General features: G+C 40.9%; 2 protein-coding genes across 4 annotated transcripts in view; one reads left to right on the top strand and one right to left on the bottom strand.

Annotated features, from left to right (window-relative positions):
* Nucleotides 1–21,498, top strand: bpifcl (BPI fold containing family C, like). Of its 3 annotated transcripts, none has more exons than XM_079464261.1 (16): nt 1–75; nt 13,852–13,986; nt 14,162–14,273; nt 14,532–14,660; nt 14,799–14,954; nt 16,181–16,244; nt 16,322–16,382; nt 16,645–16,736; nt 16,985–17,161; nt 17,277–17,336; nt 17,735–17,902; nt 19,009–19,076; nt 19,166–19,208; nt 19,331–19,394; nt 19,489–19,565; nt 20,421–20,816. In XM_079464261.1, exons 2-16 carry the CDS (start codon nt 13,890–13,892, stop codon nt 20,463–20,465), a joined length of 1,413 nt encoding a protein of 470 aa, XP_079320387.1. In that variant the 5' UTR covers nt 1–75; nt 13,852–13,889; the 3' UTR covers nt 20,466–20,816. The 3 variants fall into 3 exon arrangements, with proteins under 3 accessions (XP_079320387.1, XP_079320385.1, XP_079320386.1); XM_079464259.1 differs by lacking the exon at nt 1–75 and adding an exon at nt 10,876–10,942 and having other exon boundaries at nt 20,421–21,498; XM_079464260.1 differs by lacking the exon at nt 1–75 and adding an exon at nt 10,903–10,942 and having other exon boundaries at nt 13,874–13,986.
* Nucleotides 20,993–25,651, bottom strand: part of LOC306899046 (piezo-type mechanosensitive ion channel component 2) — a gene marked incomplete at its 5' end in the record, with an annotated part of 37,889 nt that continues 33,230 nt past the window's right edge. Inside the window, 5 exons of the mRNA XM_079464996.1 lie at nt 20,993–21,267; nt 21,810–22,017; nt 22,091–22,170; nt 25,007–25,123; nt 25,332–25,501. Coding sequence (XP_079321122.1) covers nt 21,012–21,267; nt 21,810–22,017; nt 22,091–22,170; nt 25,007–25,123; nt 25,332–25,501 — 831 coding nt within the window. The 3' untranslated portion in view covers nt 20,993–21,011. The remainder of the gene's footprint in view (nt 21,268–21,809; nt 22,018–22,090; nt 22,171–25,006; nt 25,124–25,331; nt 25,502–25,651) is intronic.

Here is a 25,651-nt window from a genome sequence, read left to right as displayed (position 1 = left end):
AGTGATCTTCCCAGCCGGTGCAGTTACTGTCCTTCGCTCTGTCAACAGGATAACACACACTGCCCACAAACACAGGTTAGTCGCACACTGACGATGGCAAATCTTCCCATATGGGTTTCTCAAGAAGGTGATTCATAACAGGGTGCACTTAACTTTTCCCCGGTAAATCACATAAATCCTACAGCGGGTTTCCAATCTCTTTTCGGCCAGTCACTCTCCTTCTTTCTCTGCGTAATTTTCTCACTTACTTCGTTGCGTTGCTGTTCGTGTTCTCTTCAAGACTCACTTAATGAGCATGCCTCGGGAGACCCAACATGGAACACCGATCAGGCCTTAAACTTCAGCTTTCCGACACCTACCGCCACTCACTGTCGCTGCTGTAGTCCGCTCGAGCACTCGTGCAGAGCTTCACGACTGCCAGAACATTCTCTCCCCTTCTTCCTTACTGTGCTTCCAGCCCCTCTCTTTATACTCTTTTTTTGTCCGAGCACATGCTTCAATGAAGCGCTAATCATTGGCTTCAATTGGCGCTCATTATGGTCGAGAGCCAGGATGTGTAAACCCAGAGCCGGCCCGGTGTCACACCGGCATTTCTTCTCCTTAGCAACGAGTCGAAATCTTTTTGGTTCCTGGTTTGTTCACCCGGTGACATTTACTTTGGACCTTAGAAACAGAACATATGAAGAGTTTGTTTCCAAAAGGAGATAACGTTTTCAAAAATCATGTTTTTATTGTGTAAGTTTAGCGGATTTGAGTTATTACGGCTTAAATCAAAACAAACCAACTGCAGTTTGATTGATTTTCATTGGAATGTACAATAAAAAAAACATGATTTATATATATATACACTCACCTAAAGGATTATTAGGAACACCATACTAATACTGTGTTTGACCCCCTTTCGCCTTCAGAACTGCCTTAATTCTACGTGGCATTGATTCAACAGGGTGCTGAAAGCATTCTTTAGAAATGTTGGCCCATATTGATAGGATCTTGCAGTTGATGGAGATTTGTGGGATGCACATCCAGGGCATGAAGCTCCTGTTCCACCACATCCCAAAGATGCTCTATTGGGTTGAGATCTGGTGACTGTGGGGGCAATTTTAGTACAATGAACTCATTGTCATGTTCAAGAAACCAAATTGAAATGATTCGAGCTTTGTGACATGGTGCATTATCCTGCTGGAAGTAGCCATCAGAGGATGGGTACATGGTGGTCATAAAGGGATGGACATGGTCAGAAACAATGCTCAGGTAGGCTGTGGCATGTAAACGATGCCCAATTGGTACTTAGCAGTGGCGGTTCTACACGGAGGCCTAGGGAGGCCCGTGCCTCTGTAGAAATGTCCCTGGCCACCCCCGTGGCCACCCCCGTGCTGACCAAAAAATAAGTATCAATTAATTATGATTTTACATGCAAGCGCCAAAAGCGGAACTAATACGACTCAACGTTCTACACGAGTGAATTAAAGCGGCGCACCCAAACACTGTAGCCGCCTGCGGTGCTGCTCGGCTCAGCAACTACTCTTGGAGAGCGGAGCTACAATTTCTCCTGGTGCAAGAGTCGAAGGTAAGAAAAAACGATTTGATCTCATAAGTGACTTGTTGTTCTTGCACATAACCATGTTACTTTTGTTCCTTACATTGATAATAAAATAAAGTTTGTAAATGTCTGGTTTCGATATGTTTAGAAACATATTCATATCTAAGCAAACTTATTGAAGCAGAAGCGAATATCTAAATATCAGTATCCTTGCTACTAGGTCTACACAACAAAAATAAATGGGAATATACTTCAAAATGTAATGGGATACATTACATAATGCATTTCCATATATAGGAAACTAGTGCTTATATTTTTCAATATACTGCAATATTTATAAATGAAGACAAAAATAGCATTACATGTTATATTTACAAAGTTGTATCCTTAATTGTGTACATATATTGCACACATGTTCCCATAATAGGCAAAGAAATGTAATGCATGCCCCTTATTTTTCTTATAGTTATCATGAAACGAGGAAGGGAAATAGCATCCTTTTTTGCCCGAATAAACAAAAAAGTGAGAGAAACAAATCAAGGTGTTGAGGAGCAGGAAGAGGGGGAGCCAGATGAGTAGGGTGACCAGATTTCTCAGAGTGGAATACGGGACAGTCACAGAAACCCACAGACCCACAACACCTACTGCACACATACAAGTATTTACACTTAATAATATTGTTAGCTATGTAAAAAAAATAAATGTAGAAAATTATCAATTTTGCAGTGCAGTGAGCTGACCGAAAACTATGGCCATGAATAACAGAATGGTATCCAAAAAGTCCTTCACTTGCATGTACTTTATCAGATTCGCAACTTTGCTTCACAAATAATTCGCTGACACTTGGAGTAGCACACTTACTTTTAGCAGCGTCCATGTGCTTTTTTGTGTGCATATGCTGCGTAATGTCGGCTCGGCCTCCGTGAGTAATAGAAAAGCGAGCCCCGCAAATGTCGCATCTTAATTTGCTTGCCTCTGATTGTGACTCTCTTTTGAGAAATTTAAACTCTTTCCGAAGATCGTTGTTGAATGTACAGGAACGCTTCTTTGACATCTTTGAACTTGAGTGAGTCAATTAAGCTTATCCGTGGTCTCGTCTCGTATACATTACACTTGATGTCGGATTCCGCCTTCACTAACTAACTGCAAGTTGAGAATGATTGGGGGAATTTTGATTGGATGGAATTGAATTGTCCTTCTGCCTTCTCTTATTGGATGAATTTTTTTTCTCAAAAATATACTATGAGGTGATTTGCTAGTTTTATTAAGCTATTCCGTATGAGAGGAGTAAGCTACTCACGCACGCTATCACTCAGGAAAAAAAAAATATATTAACAATGAAATACGGGACAAATCATGCTCTTTTCATAATAAGTCGGGACACTAAAATTAGAGTTGAAGTACGTGACTGTCCTGGGAAAAACGGGACGTCTGGTCACCCTACAGATGAGTCAGTGGAGGTTGGAGAGAGAGCATGTGATTAAAGTAAGGGCTCTGACACAGAGAGGGAAATTCCAGAGGGTGATGAGCATGAAGAAGAGGGTGAGGAGGAAGAAAATATACAGGGACAGAGAGGGGAACAGCCAGAGGGACAGAAAATGGATCCATGTGGATCAAGTACTGCACCATCAGGTTTGTGATGAAGAAGGTCTTTAGTATTTGCAAAACAGTGCAATGATAATTTCCTTGTTGGCCTACTGTGTGTCCTTAAAATGGTGCTTTTTGCTGTAAATTCCTTTTTGTGACAATATGACTCTAATGTTTATTTTTTTAAGTAAATACTTGGCTTATAAATTGAAATACATGTCGATATACATGCATAAGTCATTAAATGTGTGTTTACTGTACATCTTTCTACAGATATCAGCAAGTCCAAGAATGATGTACCAGTCTTGCCCTGCCATCTTGAATATATTCCCAACCACTTTGATGGGGGACAGAAAATGGAGCTTCAGGCCAAACTGGTATAATTGATCCAGCATTGTTATGCCAAGTTAAGTGTGGACTCAACTGTCCACAATAGGAAATGGCACATTGTTGTACCCTGGATGCATTTTTTATTTTTTATGGCCCTACCTCTTTTGCACCTGCACTCACTCTTGCACTACCGTACAAAATAAATGTTTATATGATTGTAAAGTAAAATAAAGTTTATAATCTTTAAAAATCATTTTCTGCAATTTTTTTTATGTGCCCCTCTGGTTAAACACTGGCCCCTCCTTGGCCCCCCTAGTAAATTTTGTCTAGAACCGTCACTGGCACTAAGAGGCCTAAAGTGTGCCAAGAAACATCCCCCACACCATTACACCACCACCACCAGCCTGCACAGTGGTAACAAGGCATGATGGATCCATGTTCTCATTCTGTTTACGCCAAATTCTGACTATCATCTGAATGTCTCAACAGAAATCGAGACTCATCAGACCAGGCAACATTTTTCCAGTCTTCAACTGTCCAATTTTGGTGAGCTCGTGCAAATTGTACCCTCTTTTTCCTATTTGTAGTGGAGATGAGTGGTACCCGGAGGGGTCTTGTGCTGTTGTAGCCCATCCGCCTCAAGGTTGTGCGTGTTGTGGCTTCACAAATGCTTTGCTGCATACCTTGGTTGTAACGAGTGGATATTTCAGTCAAAGTTGCTCTTCTATCAGCTTGAATCAGTCGGCCCGTTCTCCTCTGACCTCTAGCATCAACAAGGCATTTTCCCCCACAGGACTGCCGCATACTGGATGTTTTTCCCTTTTCACACAATTCTTTGTAAACCCTAGTAAATAGTTGTGTATGAAAATCCCAGTTACTGAGCAGATTGTGAAATACTCAAACAGCCCGTCTGGCACCAACAACCATGCCACGCTCAAATTAGCTTAAATCACATTTCTTTCCCATTCTGACATTCAGTTTGGAGTTCAGGAGATTGTCTTGACCAGCACCACACCCCTAAATGCTTTGAAGCAACTGCCATGTGCTTGGTTGATTAGATAATTGCATTAATGAGAAATTGAACAGGTGTTCCTAATAATCCTTTAGGTGAGGTGTATAAAGAAGTGATCTTATTTTTCCATAAATCTAACTGAATTATTTTGGCCTCAAGTTTCCTGCAGTGAACAAAACTACACATTCTACACAATTTTAATTATCAATGCAATATAAACACACCTTCACTGTTTTCAAATATTAAACTGGATTGTGTTACCCTAAAGTGTTCTGATGGAATTTGTAATGGACATTTTCTAGTCTTGCTTCATGACGTGTTGGTCTTTATGTTTTTGAAGTGTTTATCTTTGTTTTTCATTCCTGTTAGTCTATCCTTGGTTCATGAAATGCGTGTGTGCAGGAGAGAGGAGGGCCTTTTTCTGCACCATGCTCATTGCTTATGATGCAGATTAAACGACAATAAAATACTTTGCAAGTACCTCATGCCTCTTTGTGCATTGCGTTTGTCTGGGCTGACTCACCTAGTTTAAGGAATACGAAAATTCCACGACAATTTGGCAACGAGGATGGGATCACAAGGCTGACGGAGAATGGACTGGAGTTGACATAGCAAATCCAGCTCTAACCCCATACATGGACGAGAGAACTCTACTCCGGACTCCAAGCTGACGTGATCCCAAAAGAACTCACTGCAGGGTACTAAACGTGAAAAGCGGTGAGTCAAATATATTTATATCTGAAGAAAAGAGAAGTGACTACTCAAAATTAAACAATCTGAAGAAAAGAAAAGTGACTACTCAAAATTAAACAGTCTGAAGAAAAGGAAAGTGACTACTCAAAATTAAACAGTCTGAAGAAAAGAGAAATGACTACTCAAAATTAAACAGTATGAAAAGAGAGAAGTGACTACTCAAAATTAAACAGTCTGAAGAAAAGAAAAGTGACTACTCAAAATTAAACAGTCTGAAGAAAAGAGAGAAGTGACTACTCAAAATTAAACAGTCTGAAGAAAAGAAAAGTGACTACTCAAAATTAAACAGTCTGAAGAAAAGAGAGAAGTGACTACTCAAAATTAAACAGTCTGAAGAAAAGAGAGAAGTGACTACTCAAAATTAAACAGTCTGAAAAGAGAGAAGTGACTACTCAAAATTAAACAGTCTGAAAAGAGAGAAGAGACTACTCAGAAGACAATATGGATAATATGGACTTTCCAGAAAACGGTACATTCAGTACCACTAAATTAGAGAAAATAAGAGAACACATGGGGAAAAAAAGACATATCTAAAATGTCTAGAAAAGAACGAGAAAAATATGATGAAGCATGTAAATGTTTAGAGTAATGGGAGAGGGAAGCAAATAGACGTGACCATGTTTTTAAAGAAAAGGCTTTGGAAGAACTCCCACCGCCGTGTCATACACCCTCACCACCGAAAACTCCATTGTACCCTGTTTTGCCTGAATATAATGATTTAACCCCTCTGTCTCCTTTACACCCATCTATGACATCTTACAAACACCAACCGGAGGATGATTGTGTCCCTCCTCACCGACGTCTGAACCCGATCCCAGACCCGATCGAGGCAGCTCCAGTGCCCCCACCTGTGTCTCCACCAGCACCAGTGCCGCACATGCCACTTATTGTTCAGACCACGCTTCAAAAAGCGGGATGTTACAGGCAATGTGTTTTTGCTCTCAAAAATATCTGTGCAGGTCAAAAGAGCAGTAGCAGACAGAGCTGACAAATCACTACACAGCTTCCAGCCAGGAGACTTTGTGGTAGTCAAATATTTTAGGAGGAAGTCGTGGAAAAGACACGCCTCCCATTGCAAAAAGGGGTATCCAAGGAGTGAAAACCCCAACAGTAGGCCCATCACAATTGCATCCACATGGCTCGTCGCAATGGTCGTGCTGACTCAAGCGACAGGTGGAGCGGCATTGCTGGAGCTCACAAAGGGAATCAACTGTTCAGGTCAGGACGCATCGGACCCCGAGAAATTAGAGAGGAAGAAGGAAAATACATTTAGTTTGTGTGCAACCCTATATTCTGAGGTTTTATAAAATGGTATGGGGAGGGACAGTGGGACCCTAATTCTGCTAGGTACTGGGGAACGAATATGTATTTGTGTAGAGGTACGTGATGTGGTGGATAAGGCAATACATTTTGAAAATGTGGGCTATTATGTCCCCTGGGACGGCCAAATAAAAAGCCAAAAGAAAGTGTTTTCGACTAGCTCTAACTCAGAAAAATTTTAACTATGAGGGAATGGGTGCAACTTCCCAAATAAGAGTGGGAATATGGAAGATTTAAGCAGGTGACGAAGGTTTAAGATAAGTGCAGAAAAAGAGGCAGAAGAAGTGGAGAGCTGTTGGTGGTGTATGCAACTCGAGCAGGCATGGAAAGTCAGTCCTCTGAGATTAGAGGACTGGAAGAGGCTGAAGGGTCAATTATCCTGCAAAGTCACAACCCTGTTGACAGTTGCAAACAGCACCATCAAGGCCGAAGAAAAGACAGAGTGCAGAGAACCAGGTGGTAAGTAGAGTACAGAATTGAATGGTTTGGAAGTAGGGAATTAGGATTGCAGAGTAGGTTAGTTTTAGATATGCTGTGTGCAAAATGCTCGGGTCAGTTGTTGTTTCTACATTCAGGAAGCCGGATGATATGAGTAAACAGCCTGTTGAAGTGGTGGAATTGCCAAGGTTGGGGAGTGGTGCTCAAGCAGGTGGTTTTGCAGATTCTTGTAAGGTTGTTTTTGGTTATGATTATGTTACCATGTTTAATTCACTATTTTAAGAACTGTTTAGATAGAAGAATGAAACCTGTAAGAGAAATCAAGCATCATGTTAGTTCAGGTAGGTCACGTCAATTCAGATTGCTCCAGCTGACAGTCAGCTGTTCTGACATGGACCAATCCTAATCCGACACACACCACAGCGCAGCATTTAAATTCCCATTCATTCCGCATCACAGTCTTGGCAGTAACTCACCGAATCATCCCCCCCTCCATCCCCAGCTTCACCTCATTTACTAAATAAAATCTCTGGTTCAGTGATTATGCGTTTGTGTATCACATGTATGTATATCAAGGCAAGGCAAGGCAAGTTTATTTGTATAGCACATTTCATACACAATGGCAATTCAAAGTGCTTTACATAGAAGAAATTAAAACTATCCATTTGATAAAACAGTTAAGAAATAAGAAAAATAAAAGTAACCAGTTAAGGACAAAAAATAAAATTACAAAGTTTAGAACAAATAAGAAAAATAAAAATTAACCAGTTAAGAATAAAAATAAAATAAAATATAGTTTAGAACAGATAATAAATAAAATAAAGTACAGCACAAACAGTCGGACGGTCAGAGGCACAGTGGCACATTAATCAAATGCAAAGTTAAACAGATGTGTTTTGAGTCTGGATTTGAATGTGGCTACTGTGGGAGCACATCTGATCTCTTCTGGAAGCTGGTTCCAGCTGCGGCTCGCATAATAGCTAAATGCAGACTCTCCTTGCTTGGAGAGAACCCTTGGTATTTCTAGCTGATACGATCCTAATGACCTGAGTGTTCTTTTGGGTCTGTATTCAATGAGCATATCTGCAATGTATTGAGGTCCTAGGCCATTGAACGATTTATATACCAGTAATAAAACTTTAAAATCTATCCTATATGTAACTGGAAGCCAGTGTAAAGACCTGAGGACTGGTGTGATATGATCATATTTTCTGGTTCTGCTCAGAATCCGTGCCGCAGCGTTCTGTATGAGCTGCATCTGTCTTATGGTCTTTTTGGGGAGGCCAGTAAGGAGTCCATTACAATAATCCACCCTGCTGGTGATGAAAGCATGCACTAGTTTCTCTAAGTCTTGACTGGAAACAAAGCATCTAATTCTTGCAATATTTTTCAGATGATAGTATGCTGATTTAGTTATTGCTTTGACATGACTACTGAAGCTAAGATCTGACTCTAGAGACACACCGAGATTCCTGACTTGATTTTTTGTTGTTTGACCTTTAGATTGAAGGTACGGCGTTCACCTTGAGAACTTCATCTTTATTTCCAAATGCAATGACTTCAGTTTTGTCTTTGTTTAACTGAAGAAAGTTTTGGCACATCCAACTATTTATTTCATCAATGCATTTGAGCAGGGAGTCAATGGGGCTGTAATCATTAGGCGATAGGGCTAAGTATATCTGTGTGTCGTCTGCTAACTGTGGTAAGCAATTTGGTTATTTCTCATTATTTGGCTCATTGGGAGCATGTACAGGTTGAATAGGAGAGGCGCAAGAATTGAGCCTTCAGGGACTCCGCATGTCATGGATGTCCACTCAGACTTATGGTCACCTATACTCACATAATAACCTCTTGCTTCTAGGTTTGACCTGAACCATTTTAGGACTATCCCAGAAAGCCCCACCCAGTTTTCCAGCCTGTCTATAAGTATGTTGTGATCGACCGTGTCAAATGCAGCACTGAGGTCGAGTAGGACCAGCACGGATAATTTGCCTGAATCAGTACTTAAGCGAATGTCGTTTACTATCTTAATGAGCGCTGTCTCTGTGCTGTGATGCGGGCGGAACCCAGATTGAAAATTGTCAAAGTATCCGTTTGAGCTTAAGAATTTGTTCAGCTGGTTGAAGACAACTTTTTCAATTATCTTACCTATGAAGGGAAGATTTGAGATCGGTCTATAGTTGTTTAATATGGTCTTATCCAGATTGCTCTTTTTCAGAAGGGGTTTGACAACAGCAGTTTTCAGGGAGTTTGGGAAACTTCCAGAGAGAAGTGAGGCATTTACCACATCTAGGAGATCTGCTTCTAAACAGTTTAACACACTTTTGAAAAAAGATGTGGGAGGTGCGTCAAGGGCGCAGGTTGATGTTTTAAGGTGTTGAACGGTTTCTTCCAAATTTTTGCCATCAATTTCTTCAAAATCAGACATTGTAACTACTTTCTCAGGATGTGGTGTGATCTGCCTGACCCCAGCGCTACTCAAGGATGTGCTGATCACCTTTCTAATATTATTGATTTTATCAGAGAAGAAAGATGCAAACTCACTGCACTTGCTGTCTGAGAGCATTTCACTGGGAATCTGGCTTGGGGGGTTTGTCAGTCTGTCTACAGTAGCGAAAAGAGTCCTGGTGTTATCATGGTTCTGTTCCATACCCAGGGGGGTTTCGACTCTCTGATCTCCCCGCCCTGTCCAGGAAATCGTGCCGGACGAGCGTGTGTAGTCGGCCCAGAACAGGACCATAACCCCAACACCAAATAGATGCTTAATATTCAATAAAATCTGTTTTCAAACGTAAGTGGTCCTGACTGAAAGGGCGATGCTCATCTTACAAGGTCGAAGTATAAAGTTTTTTGTTAGCATATATTATAAAAGGGGGGAATGTAATGGACTTTTTCTAGTCTTGCTTCATGACGTGTTGGTCTTTATGTTTTTGAAGTGTTTATCTTTGTTTTTCATTCCTGTTATTCTATCCTTGCTTCATGAAGTGTTTATCTTTGTTTTCTTTAAAATGTTTATAATGTTTTTTCTCTATACGCTTCATACCACTCTGACTTTGCCCTCGAGAAGGGGCCAAGATGTTCTGTTTGGGATAACGGGCATGACTTCTCGTAAACCAGCTCGGGATTCTTGCTGGGGGCAAAGGGAGGGGGTGTCATGTTTGAATCATATATAAACTCTGTGTGTAGGAGGAAAGAGCGCCTTTTCTCATTGCTTATGATGCAGATTAAACGACGATAAAATACTTTGCAAAGTACCTCATGCCTCTCTGGGCGTTGGGTTTGTCTGGGCTGACTCACCTAGTTGAAGGAATAAGAAAATTCGAATTACTGCACACGAAATGAAGAAACAACCTCAAGCATTTGTGTTTAAGAGAAATCTAATTTTATCTCAGAAGACTTGATGGATTACAAGCAACATGTAGATGAAATGTTTGGAGATGTTGTTCAGGGTGAAAAGAGCAAGATGAGACATGATTGACAAACAGGGAAGCAACAGAAAAAAAACACAAGAGCGCAACAAATGAAGCGAAACACAAACAGGAAGCAAAGGTTAAAAGTTTAGCAGGAAACCATACAGCACTGAAAGAAGAAACGCATCACATACTGTATCAAACATTCATCTGACACCAGCAGATAGATCATGATGATGATGATGAAGAAACACATGGATGAGAAGTGCTCTGAGAATCACACAAGATGAGTCATGACATACTGAATGTGTGTTCAGGGAGTTTATAGGGCATGAAGTCCCTCAATATCAATTCATTTGAAATAGATGGAGATGTTTGGAGGGAATGAAAAATGAGTGTAAAAACACAAAAGTGTATCACAGTCTATAAATCTTTGCTCGGTATGAGGAAAAACACACCCATACACACGATGAGGAACTAAAGAACGCAATGAGAGTATTTAAATCTCTGAGCGCACACACACACAAGCTGACTGACGGTCAACATCAGGTCTGTTGTCTTTTATGTCTTCGTATTCCAGCGCTTGTGTATACTGCTTTTAAATATGACTCAAATATTAAAAACCCTTACTCATAGCTTTTGTCACTGCAAAGGTTTTGCATTTGTAAATATAGAAATATATCTGAATTATGTGTCAACAGAGCCTCATTGTCTCTATGTCAAAACACTCACTCTTACTTACAAATAAAGAAGTTATGAAGAAAATAATTAGATGAGTAACTAGTAAGACTAGTCTAAGGTTAGTGTCGGTTCATAAAGAAACATCAGACATCATGTTAGTTAGTTCAGTCACATCACATCTAGACTCTTGTTTCTGTGTGTTAAAATCAGAGGTCTTAAGTCCAGTTCCAGACTAAAATACATGAACTGAAAACCATATCGCTGCTGTCCTTCAGAAATCTTGCATCTCCAAATTTTGTGATTTAGATTTTTAAAAGTAGGTGTAGACGTAGACATGGTGTGACTAAAATATTTCATGAGATGATTTGTTGTGACTGCCGACCTTCTGGGATTTAAGGCAAGAAAGAAAGATTAAAGGGGTCATGTAGCGCGAATACGTGTTTTTCTGTGTCTTTGGTGTGTTATAATTTGCCTATGCATGTATTAGACACGTAAAATGAAACTGTGGGAACAAAAGATGCGTTCTATCTTAAAGCGAATGCTCACCCAGATCTGCCTGAAACGCCTCGTGTAGCCACACCCCCACAAATCTACATCCGCTCATAGTATGATTTGACTGGGACCGCCCACATCTAAAACAGGTCTTATGACCCCTTTAAACAAGAAGAACATGCAATGTAATTTAATAATTTTAATGTTAATTGTTGTGTTAATGTGTACACATGTGAAAAGCACTTTCTGTACCGGGATGTTCCTGTGTTATCAGTTTTGTGCGGTTGTTATCGGGGAATAACACATCTTGGAGAGTTGCGATCAGAATCAAGAGAGCCGTGTCAAAACTCAATATCAGATATGTTTTTATTCAAAGATTCTACAGTATGTGTGTGAACACTCATTTATAAAGAGTTGAATCCTGGAATCCTGGATGTCTCTGGAATGGCGTTGCAATGGTTTGAGTCCTACCTCTCGGGTAGGTCATTCAGAGTATCCTGGAGAGATGAGGTCTCCACGTCCCAACAGCTCAACACGGGGGTGCCACAGGGCTCAGTGCTTGGACCGCTATTCTTCTCCATTTACATGACATCCCTCGGCTCGGTCATTCAGAAGCATGGCTTCTCCTATCACTGCTATGCCGACGACACACAACTCTACTTGTCATTTCAACCGGACGATCCGACCGTCGCTGCTCGCATCGCGGCATGCCTGAGTGACATCTCGCTTTGGATGAAGGATCATCACCTGCAGCTAAACCTTGCAAAAACGGAACTGCTTGTGATCCCAGCCAACCCAAAGATTCACCACAACCTTGCCATTCAACTAGGCTCATCAACGATTACACCGTCCAGCATAGCCAGAAACCTGGGGGTGGCAATCGATGATCGGCTTAACCTAACAAGTCATGTTGCCAGCACCACCCGGTCCTGTAGATTCATCCTCTACAACATTAGGAAAATTAGACCTTTCCTTTCGGAGCACTCTACGCAAGTCCTAGTCCAGGCTCTTGGCTGAATTTTTCCTAATTCTTTTCCCTTTCCTTAAAAAAAATCATTACTAACCTCACTATTCTTAGCTTTGTATACTGTGCTGGGCTTTAATGGACTAGTTTGATGCACTTATGTATTTTGTTGCCTATGTTGTTATAATTGCTTCCAATGTTTCCTCATCTGTAAGTCGCTTTGGATAAAAGCGTCTGCTAAATGACTAAATGTAAATGTAAATGTAAATGTAAATGAATCCTGTGTGTGAAAGCGTGAAGTGTAAGGCGCGTTTCGGGTGTTCTTTAAATAATGTGTTTCAGTTCTCTGTGGTTTAAGGAAGTGATGTACAGTCTACCCAATAAAAATTGTTTAAAGCATGTTATTTATATCTTGTGCGTGACAGTGGGAAATATTAGTTTACACCGCCAAACATTTCTTTAGTTCTTATTTGTAATAATCCAATGAGATTTCAGAACCCCTCAGAATCTAGAGCAAACCGTGATATCGACCTTGGTCCCTTAGATCAATTCAACTCTCCTCAAGTACAGAACCTCAGCTGTCCGACCTTTTACACGTATACTCTCAGATCTGAATCTCAGGGTCACTGTGCTTTTGAAGTGGCTGGTCCTACACTATGGAATAAGATCCCACTTTATATTAGATCGGCTTCATTTTTGATTGAATTCAGTCTCATTTAAAAATTTATTTATTCTCTCCTTTTGCCTATAATCCTTGATTGTTATTCTTGGCATCTGGTTTGTTTGTTTTAATTTCTATTATGTTTTAAAAGACATGTGTGTCTCAGTATTATTGCACTTTGGTCGGCCTGGGGCGGTTTTTAAATGTGCTCTATAAATAAATGAACCTTTATTAGATTTCTGCATGAAAACAGACACAGAGATCTGATCTCAACATCACTGAGTCTGTTTGATTATTATTGCTGAAGAAACTTCAAAACCTGCAAAACTACACGACTGTGAAAAGCTTGAGGCACTTGTGCAACAGTTCAGTTCTGCTTTAAAAAATAATGCCATCAGTCTATTAGTGTCTATCTGAATATTTACACTGTCAACATTTGACATTGACCTCACAGTTTACACACAATAACAAATGATTCAAAAAGACACGAATTAGCTTTTGACAGTTTTCATCAATCGTTAGAATAAATATAATGTTATTTCTGGATGAATCGAATAAAGTAGTAGTCTTTTTTCTCTTTTGCATGACCTAACATGAGCTCTATATTGTTTTATATTATAACAGCATGTGTCATCTCTCTTAATGTTCTTGTGTTAACAGACGTTTATATTGTCATCAGCAGCAGGAGGAGATGAAAGATGCAGACGCTTGTTTTCTTCTTCCTCATGTTAACACAAACACGTGCAGATCATCCTGCACTTCAAACTCTACTGACACACAAGAGTCTCACACACGGTGAGAGCTACACAACACTACACAGCATTTCTAACTTCTAAGATAAGATGAGTGTTGTGTTTTAGAAATCCTTTGAAGCTTCCGATCAAATCCTGTAGTAAAGTTGACATCACAGACATCAGCATCTGTCTCCTGCAGTTATGATGGTACATGTGCGGTGTGTTGTGTTTGTCAGGGTCTCAGATGATGTCTGTGTGGATCGAGCAGAAACTGAGGAGCACTGGACTTCCAGAGGTTCATGGTGATGTGGACATCGGCATCGGCACTATAGACTACACCCTCTCAAAGCAAGTACACAAACAAATACACAACGTCAGAAAGCTGTACGAGCCGTAACAGAAATGATACAGAAATAAACCAGTGTCTGATGTCTCATCATCTCATGAATGTTATTAGAGTAAAAGCTTTAAATAAAACAAATGTTCAGATGTTCAGTGGAGGCTGTAATGTGTGATTAAAGTGTTTATAATACCTGCAGGTATATCACCATGACATGTGCTGGACGGATTGTCATTACACTGAATGTTGTGTTGTGTTGTGTGTAGTATGCAGATTGTGCAGAGCAGCATTGCAGGTTTTACACCGGCGTTTGTGCAGGGAACAGGTGTATCTGTCAAGATTACTCAGCTCTCATTGGCTGTCACCGGCGGCTGGGCCACACACTTCGGCATCATGTAAGTCATCCATCCATCCATCCATCCATCCATCCATCCATCCATCCATCCATCCATCCATCCATCCATCATTTATTATGAATGAGTGACACAGCTCTCTCTCTCTCTCTCTCTCTCTCTCTCTCTCTCTGTGTGCAGTCATGATGGCGGTTCATTTGATCTGCAGGTGAATAGTATTAATATCAACACACTGCTTGAGTTCAGTGATGATGAATCTGCTCGTCTCTTCATCTCCATCATCTCCTGTACTGCTGACGTCACAGGTGTGGGCATCAACTTTCATGGAGGAGCGAGGTGTGTCCAGTCCTGTTTAAATACTGACAATAACTGTGAAGAGTATCAGAACTTGATTTCGTGTGTGTTTGTGTGTGTGTGTGTGCTGGAGATGATGATTTAAGCGTGTGTTCATGTGTGTGTGCTGGAGATGATGATTTAAGCATGTGTTCATGTGTGTGTGCTGGAGATGATGATTTAAGCGTGTGTTCATGTGTGTGTGCTGGAGATGATGATTTAAGCGTGTGTTCATGTGTGTGTGCTGGAGATGATGATTTAAGCGTGTGTTCATGTGTGTGTGCTGGAGATGATGATTTAAGCGTGTGTTCATGTGTGTGTGCTGGAGATGATGATTTAAGCGTGTGTTCATGTGTGTGTGCTGGAGATGATGATTTAAGCATGTGTTCATGTGTGTGTGCTGGAGATGATGATTTAAGCATGTGTTCATGTGTGTGTGCTGGAGATGATGATTTAAGCGTGTGTTCATGTGTGTGTGCTGGAGATGATGATTTAAGCGTGTGTTCATGTGTGTGTGCTGGAGATATTGATTTAAGCGTGTGTGTGTGTGTGTGCTGGAGATGATGATTTAAGCGTGTGTGTGTGTGTGTGTGCTGGAGATGATGATTTAAGCGTGTGTGTGTGTGTGTGTGTGTGTGCTGGAGATGATGATTTAAGCGTGTGTGTGTGTGTGTGTGTGTGCTGGAGATGATGATTTAAGCGTGTGTTCATGTGTGTGTGCTGGAGATATTGATTTAAGCGTGTGTGTGTGTGTGTGTGTGCTGGAGATGATGATTTAAGCGTGTGTGTGTGTGTGTGCTGGAGATGATGATTTAAGCGTGTGTGTGTGTGTGTGTGTGTGTGCTGGAGATGATGATTTAAGCATGTGTTCATGTGTGTGTGCTGGAGATGATGATTTAAGCATGTGTTCATGTGTGTGTGCTGGAGATGATGATTTAAGCATGTGTTCATGTGTGTGTGTGTGTGTGTGTGCTGGAGATGATGATTTAAGCGTGTGTGTGTGTGTGTGTGTGTGTGCTGGAGATGATGATTTAAGCGTGTGTGTGTGTGTGTGTGTGTGTGTGTGTGTGTGCTGGAGATGATGATTTAAGCATGTGTTCATGTGTGTGTGCTGGAGATGATGATTTAAGCATGTGTTCATGTGTGTGTGCTGGAGATGATGATTTAAGCGTGTGTGTGTGTGCTGTAGATTATTTAACCGTGTGTTCATATGTGTGTGTTTGCTGCAGTTTTATCTTTCAGCCGTTTGTCAGGCAGTTTAGAGGACAGATTGCAGATATGTTACGTCAGCAGGTTTGTCATGTTTCTAGATAAATATACTTGATGAACATCATGACTTGTTGTGATTGTGCTGTTGTCATGTGTTATAGATTTGTCCAGCAGTAAATCAAGTGATTGCTGGTGTAGAGGAACACCTTCATCAGATGTCTGGTACTCATCGCAAACACAAACAGCACAAACATACATTTGACAGAGAAGAAACGCAGCAGCGCAAATAATACAGAATCAACACTGTGACGTTCTTCTTACAACAAATAATATTGAAAAGCTATGAGTGTTTTTTAAAGCTAGTTTCATGTATTCCTCTGAGAAGAATTCTCTCGTTTCTCATATGTGAGACTAGTGTGTGATGACTGTAATGTCAGATTATTATTCTTAGAATGCAGAGATATTGATGTGTGTTGTGTTGCAGTGAAGGTAGCTGTGGATCAGTATATCTATCTGAGTATTCCTCTGACGTCTTCTCCCATCGTGACAGATAATAGCTTTCAGTTAGACATGAAGGTAAAGTTCACTATCATCAGTCACAGGTTTACTTGGTTTTTAACACACAAACTAATGTTTTTGGGAACTACATTGAGATGAGCTCTCCATACATTTAATGCTCGAGCCTGTGAGAATCAGTGCAAAAAGAGAAACTTTACATAAAAAATATTCACAAAAATGGAAAATGCCCCAGTCTCCACTGCAACTACAAGACATATTAATGTGTGCGTAATATATTTGTCATTTGAATGTTGTTGTTGTGTCAGGGTGAATTCTACAGCATCAGTTCTCCGTCTGAACCGCCGTTCTCTCCTGAAGTGTTTGACCTGCCGTCCACAGAAGACTACATGATGTGTGTGGGTCTGTCAGAGTTCTTCATGAATTCAGCTGTGTATTCATACTTCAGCGGCGGACTGCTTCACATCCACATCACAGATGACATGGTGAGAAAAGAACAGACAGCACAGATAATGCGTTTAATGTGAAATCAATACTAAAGAACAGTGGGCTAAGAACTTATTTTAAACGTGTATGAACCTATAAAAGTGTCAATCATAGATACCCAAGAGTTCACCGATCCATCTGAACACCAGCCAGTTCAGCGTCTTCATCCCACAGGTCAGTAGATCTCCAGACTTCATATCTACCGGTCAAAACCTTTAGAGTCACTTGAAAAAAGATTAGCATTGTGACGCTAATAATTGGTTATTTAACTAAATAAAGGATTGACAACATCATGTTTTTGAAAACAATGACTTTGATTGATTAAGAAGTAAAAGAGCCCAGTGGAGAATGAAGGTCCTTCAATAATGTTTCAATAATTTGTTAATAAAGCATCTTCAGGTGAGACGTCTCCGTCTAATATATACTGTAACTCACACACAAACATGATTTATAAAGACAGTACACCAATATAACACTTTAGCAGTGGCTCAATTTGCAGACTAAATCAATGAGTATGTGACAGTGCCGTGAAAGTACAGAAGTTATTGATGCGGAGTGTGATTTGTGTTCAGCTGTCTACATTATATCCAGACATGAAGATGCAGGTGATGTTATACGCCAGTGAGACGCTGATGTTCTCCTTCAGTCCAGGAGAGATGAGTGTTCATGTTCCCGCTTCAGCAAAGTTCTCTGCCGTTCAACGTGACGGCACTCTGATTCCTCTCTTCAGACTGGACGTGGTGAGCTTACACACAAACGCACACACAGAAACATCTCTACTGGATTCACCATACAGTATAATGTTCTTGAAGGACTACACGCTCTCGCAGACTCTCCTGCTTTTAAAGAAGGTACACCAGCTGTATACATACAAGAGTAAGAGGAGAAAGAGCTTTAAGTCACATACACATACAGCATTAACACCACAAACTACATTTGAACACTAAGGGGATGTGTCCGAATACACTTTTGGGCAATTCCAGCGTTATGGATGTGACATAAAAATGCTCAGTGAATGAATTAGTTATGAATATATTAAACCATCTATTTATATTTGACTAAACCCTTGTTGATAGAGTCTAAACATTAAAAAATGTCTCTCTATGAACAGATTTTCTATTTTAAAAAGGGAAATAAACATGCGTTATGGATGTGACAAAAAAGACGCGTTTTTTGGGAGACGACAAACTTTGTAGGATTTCTGTGAAATAAAATGCACAAACCTGAAGCAATAATACCCAATGAATGGAGAAGAGATGACTCTTTATGCATAAAGAAGTCGTTTCATTAAAATTTTCATGTGTCCTTTAATTCATGAGGAATATGAAGCGTTATGGTTCTGACAATCCTGAACATTATCTGACTATGAAAAATAAAACAAATGCTTTAGAAACCTGAAGAGAGATCTCACATGGATATGAACCAGCAAATGTGAATATCTGTGCTGTTAGTCGAGTAAAGACTGTTAGCTAAACTTAATCTTTTCATGGAATTGCTCTTTTGCTGTTTTTTTACATTGTAATGTGTTTATTTTTATATTTGGCATGTTTGTGCTGTTGCGCTTCTCTCTGTCTAATAAGTCAAGTGAAAGCTCGTTGTGGACCCGACCTGAGACGCATTTTCAAGGTTGATTACATCAATCAAAATAGTGCCGCTGCCTTTAGACTTTAGATCAGGTCTGAGTTGGTCTATATTCAGTTCCTCAAAATAGCAACGTGCAAACAACGCACCTGAAAACGCCTCTGCTATAGACCCTGAGTCTTGATGACACACATAACCTGGCACTACAGTAATAATGTGTGACGTAAAATCAGTTGAGATAATATGAGATCTCCTCCTCCTGCAGAACGGATTCTTCAGTGGAAACGCTCAGATTCAAACTCAACATCTGACCGCAGCTTTCAAAATGAACAAGTGAGTTTCACTGCTGCGTTTGAACTGTGTTCAGATGAATTATTCTTATTAAAACATGAAAACTCTTCTGTCCTGATCACTGCATGAAGTTTAACTCTGACTCTCGGATCTTCTGAAATCGGTGATTTTAAGGTGAGATCTGCCTGCAATGTGCGCAAGCATAACTCACTATTATTATTATTATTATTAATATTATTATTATTATGAATGAATGATGTAATGAGGTTGTGTTTTATTTGTGTAATGTGTTACAGACAGAAGCACTTGAACAAGTACTAAAGATGGCAGTGAACATGTTTGTTCTTCCAAAATTAAATGGTAAGAATTCTGTACATAAACATTGAATTCGATGTTTATTTGAAAACAAATGCAACCGTTGTCCAATGAATGGGTGTTAATTGATTGATTTCAGAACACCTCCAGACGGGAGTGAAGTTACCTGTACCGCAGGGCTTCAGTCTGAGTGAGACCAACATCATCATGAAGAATGTGAGAGCTGGTGTTTGTCATCATCACATCACGGTGTTATTAAGCTTATGAACTTACTCCTTTACAGAAAGAAAACGATAAAAAAACAGCCTCATGCAAAGAATTCTGGGAACCAGAAAAGCTTTTTTTTCTTTGCATGAGGCTTTTATTTGATCTTTTTTTTCTTATTTCTAGACTTGTTAATGTTTAATGATGATTTATCTTTGACAAAACTGTTGCCAGTAAATTACATAAATGTAAATGTACCAGTATGCCAGTGATACTGTAATTTCTACAGATGTTTTGACAGTGTATGTATAACTCTGATCTGGGACCCTCATTTATAAAATGATGTGTAGATGCGGTCTTAAATTAGATTTTACGATCTCCAAGTGTGTACGTGTGATTGAGAACGTGTACGTACAGAAACCGTCTCTCTTTCAGATGTAAATCGCAAATGATCTGGAAATTGTGGTCAGCCAAACAGTTTCAGATCTCCACGGCCCCATTTTCCTTAAAGAACGAAGGGTTTTAAAGACACTGTGGTGTTGTTCCTGATTCATCTAAACTGTTGTATAAATGCTATATCGCTCTTGGAGTTGTGCGATGGGCGGCTGTGATTATCTTCGACCCTGATCACAGCCATGCTGATATAGAGTAATATCACACGACCATCTCCAGCCATAATGACCTCTCTTCACTTCCTGTCGTGAGTCATGGTGCGAGGGCGGAGCCGGGATAACAGCGATTAGCAGTTAGCATTTGACTTTGATCCAGACAATTGTCCAGCAGAACCAGATCCCTACATTCTGTTTCATATTGACTGTAAGGTCAGTGATGTCCTGATGTTTACCTCCTGTTGTGACTCTCTTTCAGGGATTTGTGCTCATTCTGATGGATGTTGAAGTCACGTCAAACTGAACGTGTCAAACAAATACAGGCATGCAGTGGACCGAGAATCATTCTTGATATGATGTGCACACGTGGATCTCAACAGTTTTCTTCTGTTACATTCTTTCATATTCTAAGTCAAATAATTTGTTATTGAAATAATTGTACATTCATGTCTGAGGAACAGACGACATTTACACCTGCAGCAGAGAACACGGCAATAAAACAACATTTAAAAAGTATGTTTTCAGGGACAAATAAAAGAAACTTCATGATGCCATAGAAGAAGCATTTCTGGCTGAAAGACCTGTTTTATGTTTGTGTTTTATGGCTTTGAAATGACATGAAAACAATGAAAACATTTTGGGAGCAGTTACTTTAACACGTCGTTGTTTATTATTTTAACTCTCATCTGAACGGTAGAATGTGTTTATCTTTCATGCTACAGGAATGACACACAAATGACAGTCAATGTGTTTCACGTGATGACAGCGAGCACAGAACACATGCATTGTACTGAGTAAAGTCTTTTCTTCAATGTTGATCATGTCGCCGGATGTGTGCGCCGGTTGAAATCTACAGTTTTTTCTTCTCGCGTGTCATTTTGATCATGGTCTCTGGTGAGCGATACAGGAATATGAGCTTCTCAAACAGCTGCTCCTCCATCTCCATTTCACCCGTCTCTCTCACGATAAAAATATCATTACACAGCTTCAGCACGCGGTCCACACACGGCAGCTCCTCGTACATGATGGACCGACAGATTCCTGTGAAGAACTCGCGCACAAACTTACCGATGACCAGAACTATAGACATGTACAGACCCACGACTCTGTAAAGAAAAACATAATCTCAAGGTTTAATCCTGTCTAGACTGAAAGAGGATGTTTGTGTTAGGTCAAATGAAGGAATGAACAGTGTGTACGTGGCAGACAGATCTGTGTGTGTGTGTGTGTGTGTGTGTGCAGCAGAGCCGATCCTAGACGTCTGGGCTCCTAAGCAAACCTCTGTGATGAACACAACTGTAAACTATAAGAAATAAAAATGTAAATAATTATTTACCTAAATTAACGCGTCGCTCTGGAACCATCCAGCTGTCAAAAAGAATGCGTAAATGCATGAAAACACCCGCGAGAACACTGTACAGCTGCTTTTTCATTGCCTTTAAATGCTATTGAAGTTAGAAATGTGTATATTAATGTGAGGCCTTTGTAAACCATATATTGTAACTTGTTTACATTCTAGTGTTTTTGATTGGGTACTCAAGGGGGCCGCCTGGTGGTGCAGAGGCCACATGCACCCTTCGTAGTCTGCGTTTAGGGAGGATCGGCTCTGGTCTGCAGATACATGAGTGAATGTCTTCATGAGTCTCACCCGTATCCAGCCAGAAATCCCACGCTGGACGGGCTGACTTTGTCATTAAACAACACCAGCTCAATGCTGTGACACGTGCTGAGAGAACATTCCTTCACCACCCACCACTGCTGACCCGCCTCTGAAGAGCTCCCATTGGCCCGCTGCAGATTGACAGACAGAGGACGGAAGAACTGCAGATGAGGCTCGTCAGAGCGTAGGGAAGGTTCTGTGAAGTGAACAGATTCAGTGAGACATGCATCACATCACGTGACCATCATCTGAAGGTCTTCATCACTCACCCACATAAAGTCGATGTGCCAGTTTAGCGTTTGGTCCGGATGATCCTCGGATGTATTTTGGCAGCAGGTTTTCAAGCATGCTGACAGAGAGCAGAATGAGTTTATGATAGAGAGAGAGAGACAGAGAGAGAGAGAGAGAGAGAGAGACAGAGAGAGAGAGAGAGACAGACAGACAGACAGACAGACAGAGAGAGAGAGAGAGAGAGAGAGAGAGAGAGAGAGAGAGAGACAGAGAGACAGAGAGAGAGAGAGAGAGAGAGAGACAGACAGACAGACAGACAGACAGACAGAGAGAGAGAGAGAGAGAGAGAGAGGGACAGAGAGAGGGACAGAGAGACAGAGAGAGAGACAGAGACAGAGAGACAGAGAGACAGACAGACAGACAGACAGACAGACAGACAGAGAGAGAGAGAGAGAGAGAGAGAGAGAGAGAGAGAGAGAGAGAGAGAGAGAGAGAGAGACAGACAGACAGACAGACAGACAGACAGACAGACAGAGAGAGAGAGAGAGAGAGAGAGAGAGAGAATCAACTATTAAAGATTACCAAAACCCTTTAGATTACCAAATTACACTAGAGGAACTATGCGATAATATATGCAAATTTAAATCCAGAAAAGCAAGCGGTATTGATGGCATCCTTAATACAGGTATATTCCCCAGCATCTGGAACCGAGGTCTTATTACCCCAATCCATAAAAGCGGAGACAAATTCGACCCAAATAACTACCGCGGAATATGCGTAAACAGCAACTTAGGTAAACTCTTCTGTAACATCCTAAACAGCCGACTCACCAACTTTCTAAATGACAGAAACATTCTGAGAAAATGCCAAATCGGTTTCCAACCAAAATACCGCACATCAGATCATATTTATACCCTTCATACTCTAATTGACCAAGAAAGGAAATAAAGGAAAACTCTTTTCATGCTTTGTTGACTTTAAAAAAGCTTTTGACTCAATCTGGCATGAGGGCCTTTTCTTTCAGCTTATTCAATGCGGCATTGGAGGAAAAACCTACGACATCATCAAATCAATGTTCACGGATAACAAATTTGCAGTTAAAATAGGCAACAAGCACACAGACTTCCTCTCCCAGAGTCGTGGAGTAAGACAGGGCTGTAGTCTGAGTCCTACTCTATTTAACATCTACATTAATGAATTAGCTCGGGCTTTAGAACAGTCACCAGCACCCGGTCCCATCCTACTAGACACTGAAGTGAAATGCCTTCTGTTTGCAGATGATCTGGTGCTGCTGTCACCCACAAAAGAGGGTCTACAGCAACATCTAGACATCCTGCACACTTTCTGTCAAACATGGGCGCTATCAGTGAACCTTAAAAAGACCAAAGTTATGATATTCCAGAAAAGGCATAGTCGGCAAAACCAACATCACAACATTAAACTCAACAATGTGCCTTTAGAGCAAACCCAAAACTACACATATCTCGGTATAAACATCAGTAACACCGGAAACTTAAACAAGGCAGTGAACGACCTGAGAGACAAGGCACGAAGAGCTTTTTACGCTATCAAAAGGAATATAAAAATCCACATCCCAGCTGGAATTTGGCTTAAAATAATCCAATCCGTTATAGAACCAATAGCACTTTATGGATGTGAGGTTTGGGTCCCCTCACCAACCAAGAGTTCACCAAATGGGACAAACACCCAACTGAGACTCTGCAAACAGAAATGTGTAAAAACATTCTACGGGTACAACGCAAAACCCCAAACAACGCCTGCAGAGCAGAATTAGGACTATATCCTCTAATAATTAAAACACAGAAAAGAGCGATTAAATTCTATAACCACCTTAAGAACAGCGATACAGAATCCCTCCATCACAAAGCCTTACGTCATCAGGAGCTGAACCCAGAGAAAAGTTGTCTCATCCAACTGATCTCAGAACTAACTCTAAAACCCCAAACGGTGTCCAACTGAAGCCCAAACTCCAGCCAGAATTAACCAAATGATAAAAACACAAAAAGAAAAATATCTCAAACACTGGACAGAAGCAACAGCTCAGCAAAGTAAACTTGAATGCTATCGGTCATTAAACAGAGAATATAAAGCGGCAGAATACCTCAAAAGCGTATCAGACCCTAAACTAAGAAAAGTGTTGACCATGTACAGACTCAGTGAACACAAGCTCACTGTGGAGACGGGCCGACACAGACAGACATGGACTCCAAGAGAAGAGCAACTGTGTCCACACTGCACACAGAGACAAGTGGAAACAGAGCTGCACTTCTTAACCTCGTGTCCAAACTATACGGACATCAGAGAAACATTCTTCCCCCAGTTCACAAACTTCCACAAAGACTTCAAGCAGTTTCAACAACAGGACAAGATCTCATACATACTGGGAGAAAAAGCCCATCAGCTCAAACCTGACGGCGAGATACGTCAAGTCCTGTCACGACAGAAGAGCGACAACCAGCACAACACACACAACACTGACACAACACTGACACAACACACACAACACACACAACACTGACACAAAAACAGGACAAGATCTCATACATACTGGGGAGAAAAGCCATCAGAGACAGAGACAGAGAGAGAGAGAGAGAGACAAAGAGAGAGAGAGAGAGAGAGAGAGAAGACAGAGAGAGAGAGAGAGAGAGAGAGGAGAGAGACAGAGAGACAGAGAGACAGAGAGAGAGAGAGAGAGAGAGACAGAGAAGAGACAGAGACAGAGACAGAGACAGAGAGAGAGAGAGAGAGAGAGAGAGAGAGAGAGAGAGAGAGAGAGAGAGAGAGAGACAGAGAGAGAGAGGAGAGAGAGAGAGGAGAGAGAGAGAGACAGAGACAGAGAGACAGAGAGAGAGAGAAAGAGAGAGAAAGAGAGATAGATAGAGAGAGAGACAGACAGACAGACAGACAGACAGACAGAGAGAGAGCAGACTCACAGCGGACGGCTCTGTGTTCCTCTCAGCATGGACACTAGCTCTTGTTTTAGCGTAACGTCGTCATATTTCACCGTTCGTTCACCAACAGCCTCCTCGTTCATCACCAGAGATGTATTTCTGCACCACAGTCACACACACTACAGGTTACACACTTGTGTTCCTGAAATCTTTCTTCAATAACTATAACCCGTAAATACAAACATTTAAGAGAATTGCTTCACATTTATGGAAATCTGTTAGATGATGAATCTGACGTGAAGATACTCGTGAAGCAGCTGTCAATCATCTGTGATCAGATGTGTGTGTGTGTGTGTGAGATGTTTACCGTAGTATAGCCCATCGCAGTGTGATGTAGAAGTGTGTGGAGTTGTTGAGTTCATGGATCATGGCTTGTCTGCTGGCCGGACTGATGCTCCACAGTAAACTGGCATCACTTTTGACCTTTGCTGTCACAACATCCTCCGGCATATAATTCACAATGAACTGCATCGCTGACTGAGAACACAGAGAAGTTAACATGTGAATCACACAGAACCAAACACATCATTCATGCTTTAAAGTCTCAGGTGTAACATGAAGAGAACAAAACAGAACTCGCTGGAGTTTGAGTCATGGTGTTTAGTGTGTTTATGTGTGTTTATGTGT

Source organism: Barbatula barbatula (assembly GCF_947034865.1).
Source record: "Barbatula barbatula genome assembly, chromosome: 9".
NCBI classification, from domain to species: Eukaryota; Metazoa; Chordata; class Actinopteri; order Cypriniformes; family Nemacheilidae; genus Barbatula; species Barbatula barbatula.
Note: the sequence above shows the minus strand (reverse complement) of the source record. Positions and strands in the feature narration are given on the sequence as shown.

Excerpts from the sequence above, each read along its gene's own strand:
- bpifcl (XM_079464259.1), top strand. The coding sequence starts at position 13,890 with ATGCAGACGCTTGTTTTCTTCTTCCTCATGTTAACACAAACACGTGCA. Across the intron at positions 13,987-14,161 it reads ACACAAGAGTCTCACACACG|GGTCTCAGATGATGTCTGTG; the intron begins GTGAGAGCTACA and ends TGTGTTTGTCAG. Across the intron at positions 17,337-17,734 it reads TCAGCGTCTTCATCCCACAG|CTGTCTACATTATATCCAGA; the intron begins GTCAGTAGATCT and ends ATTTGTGTTCAG.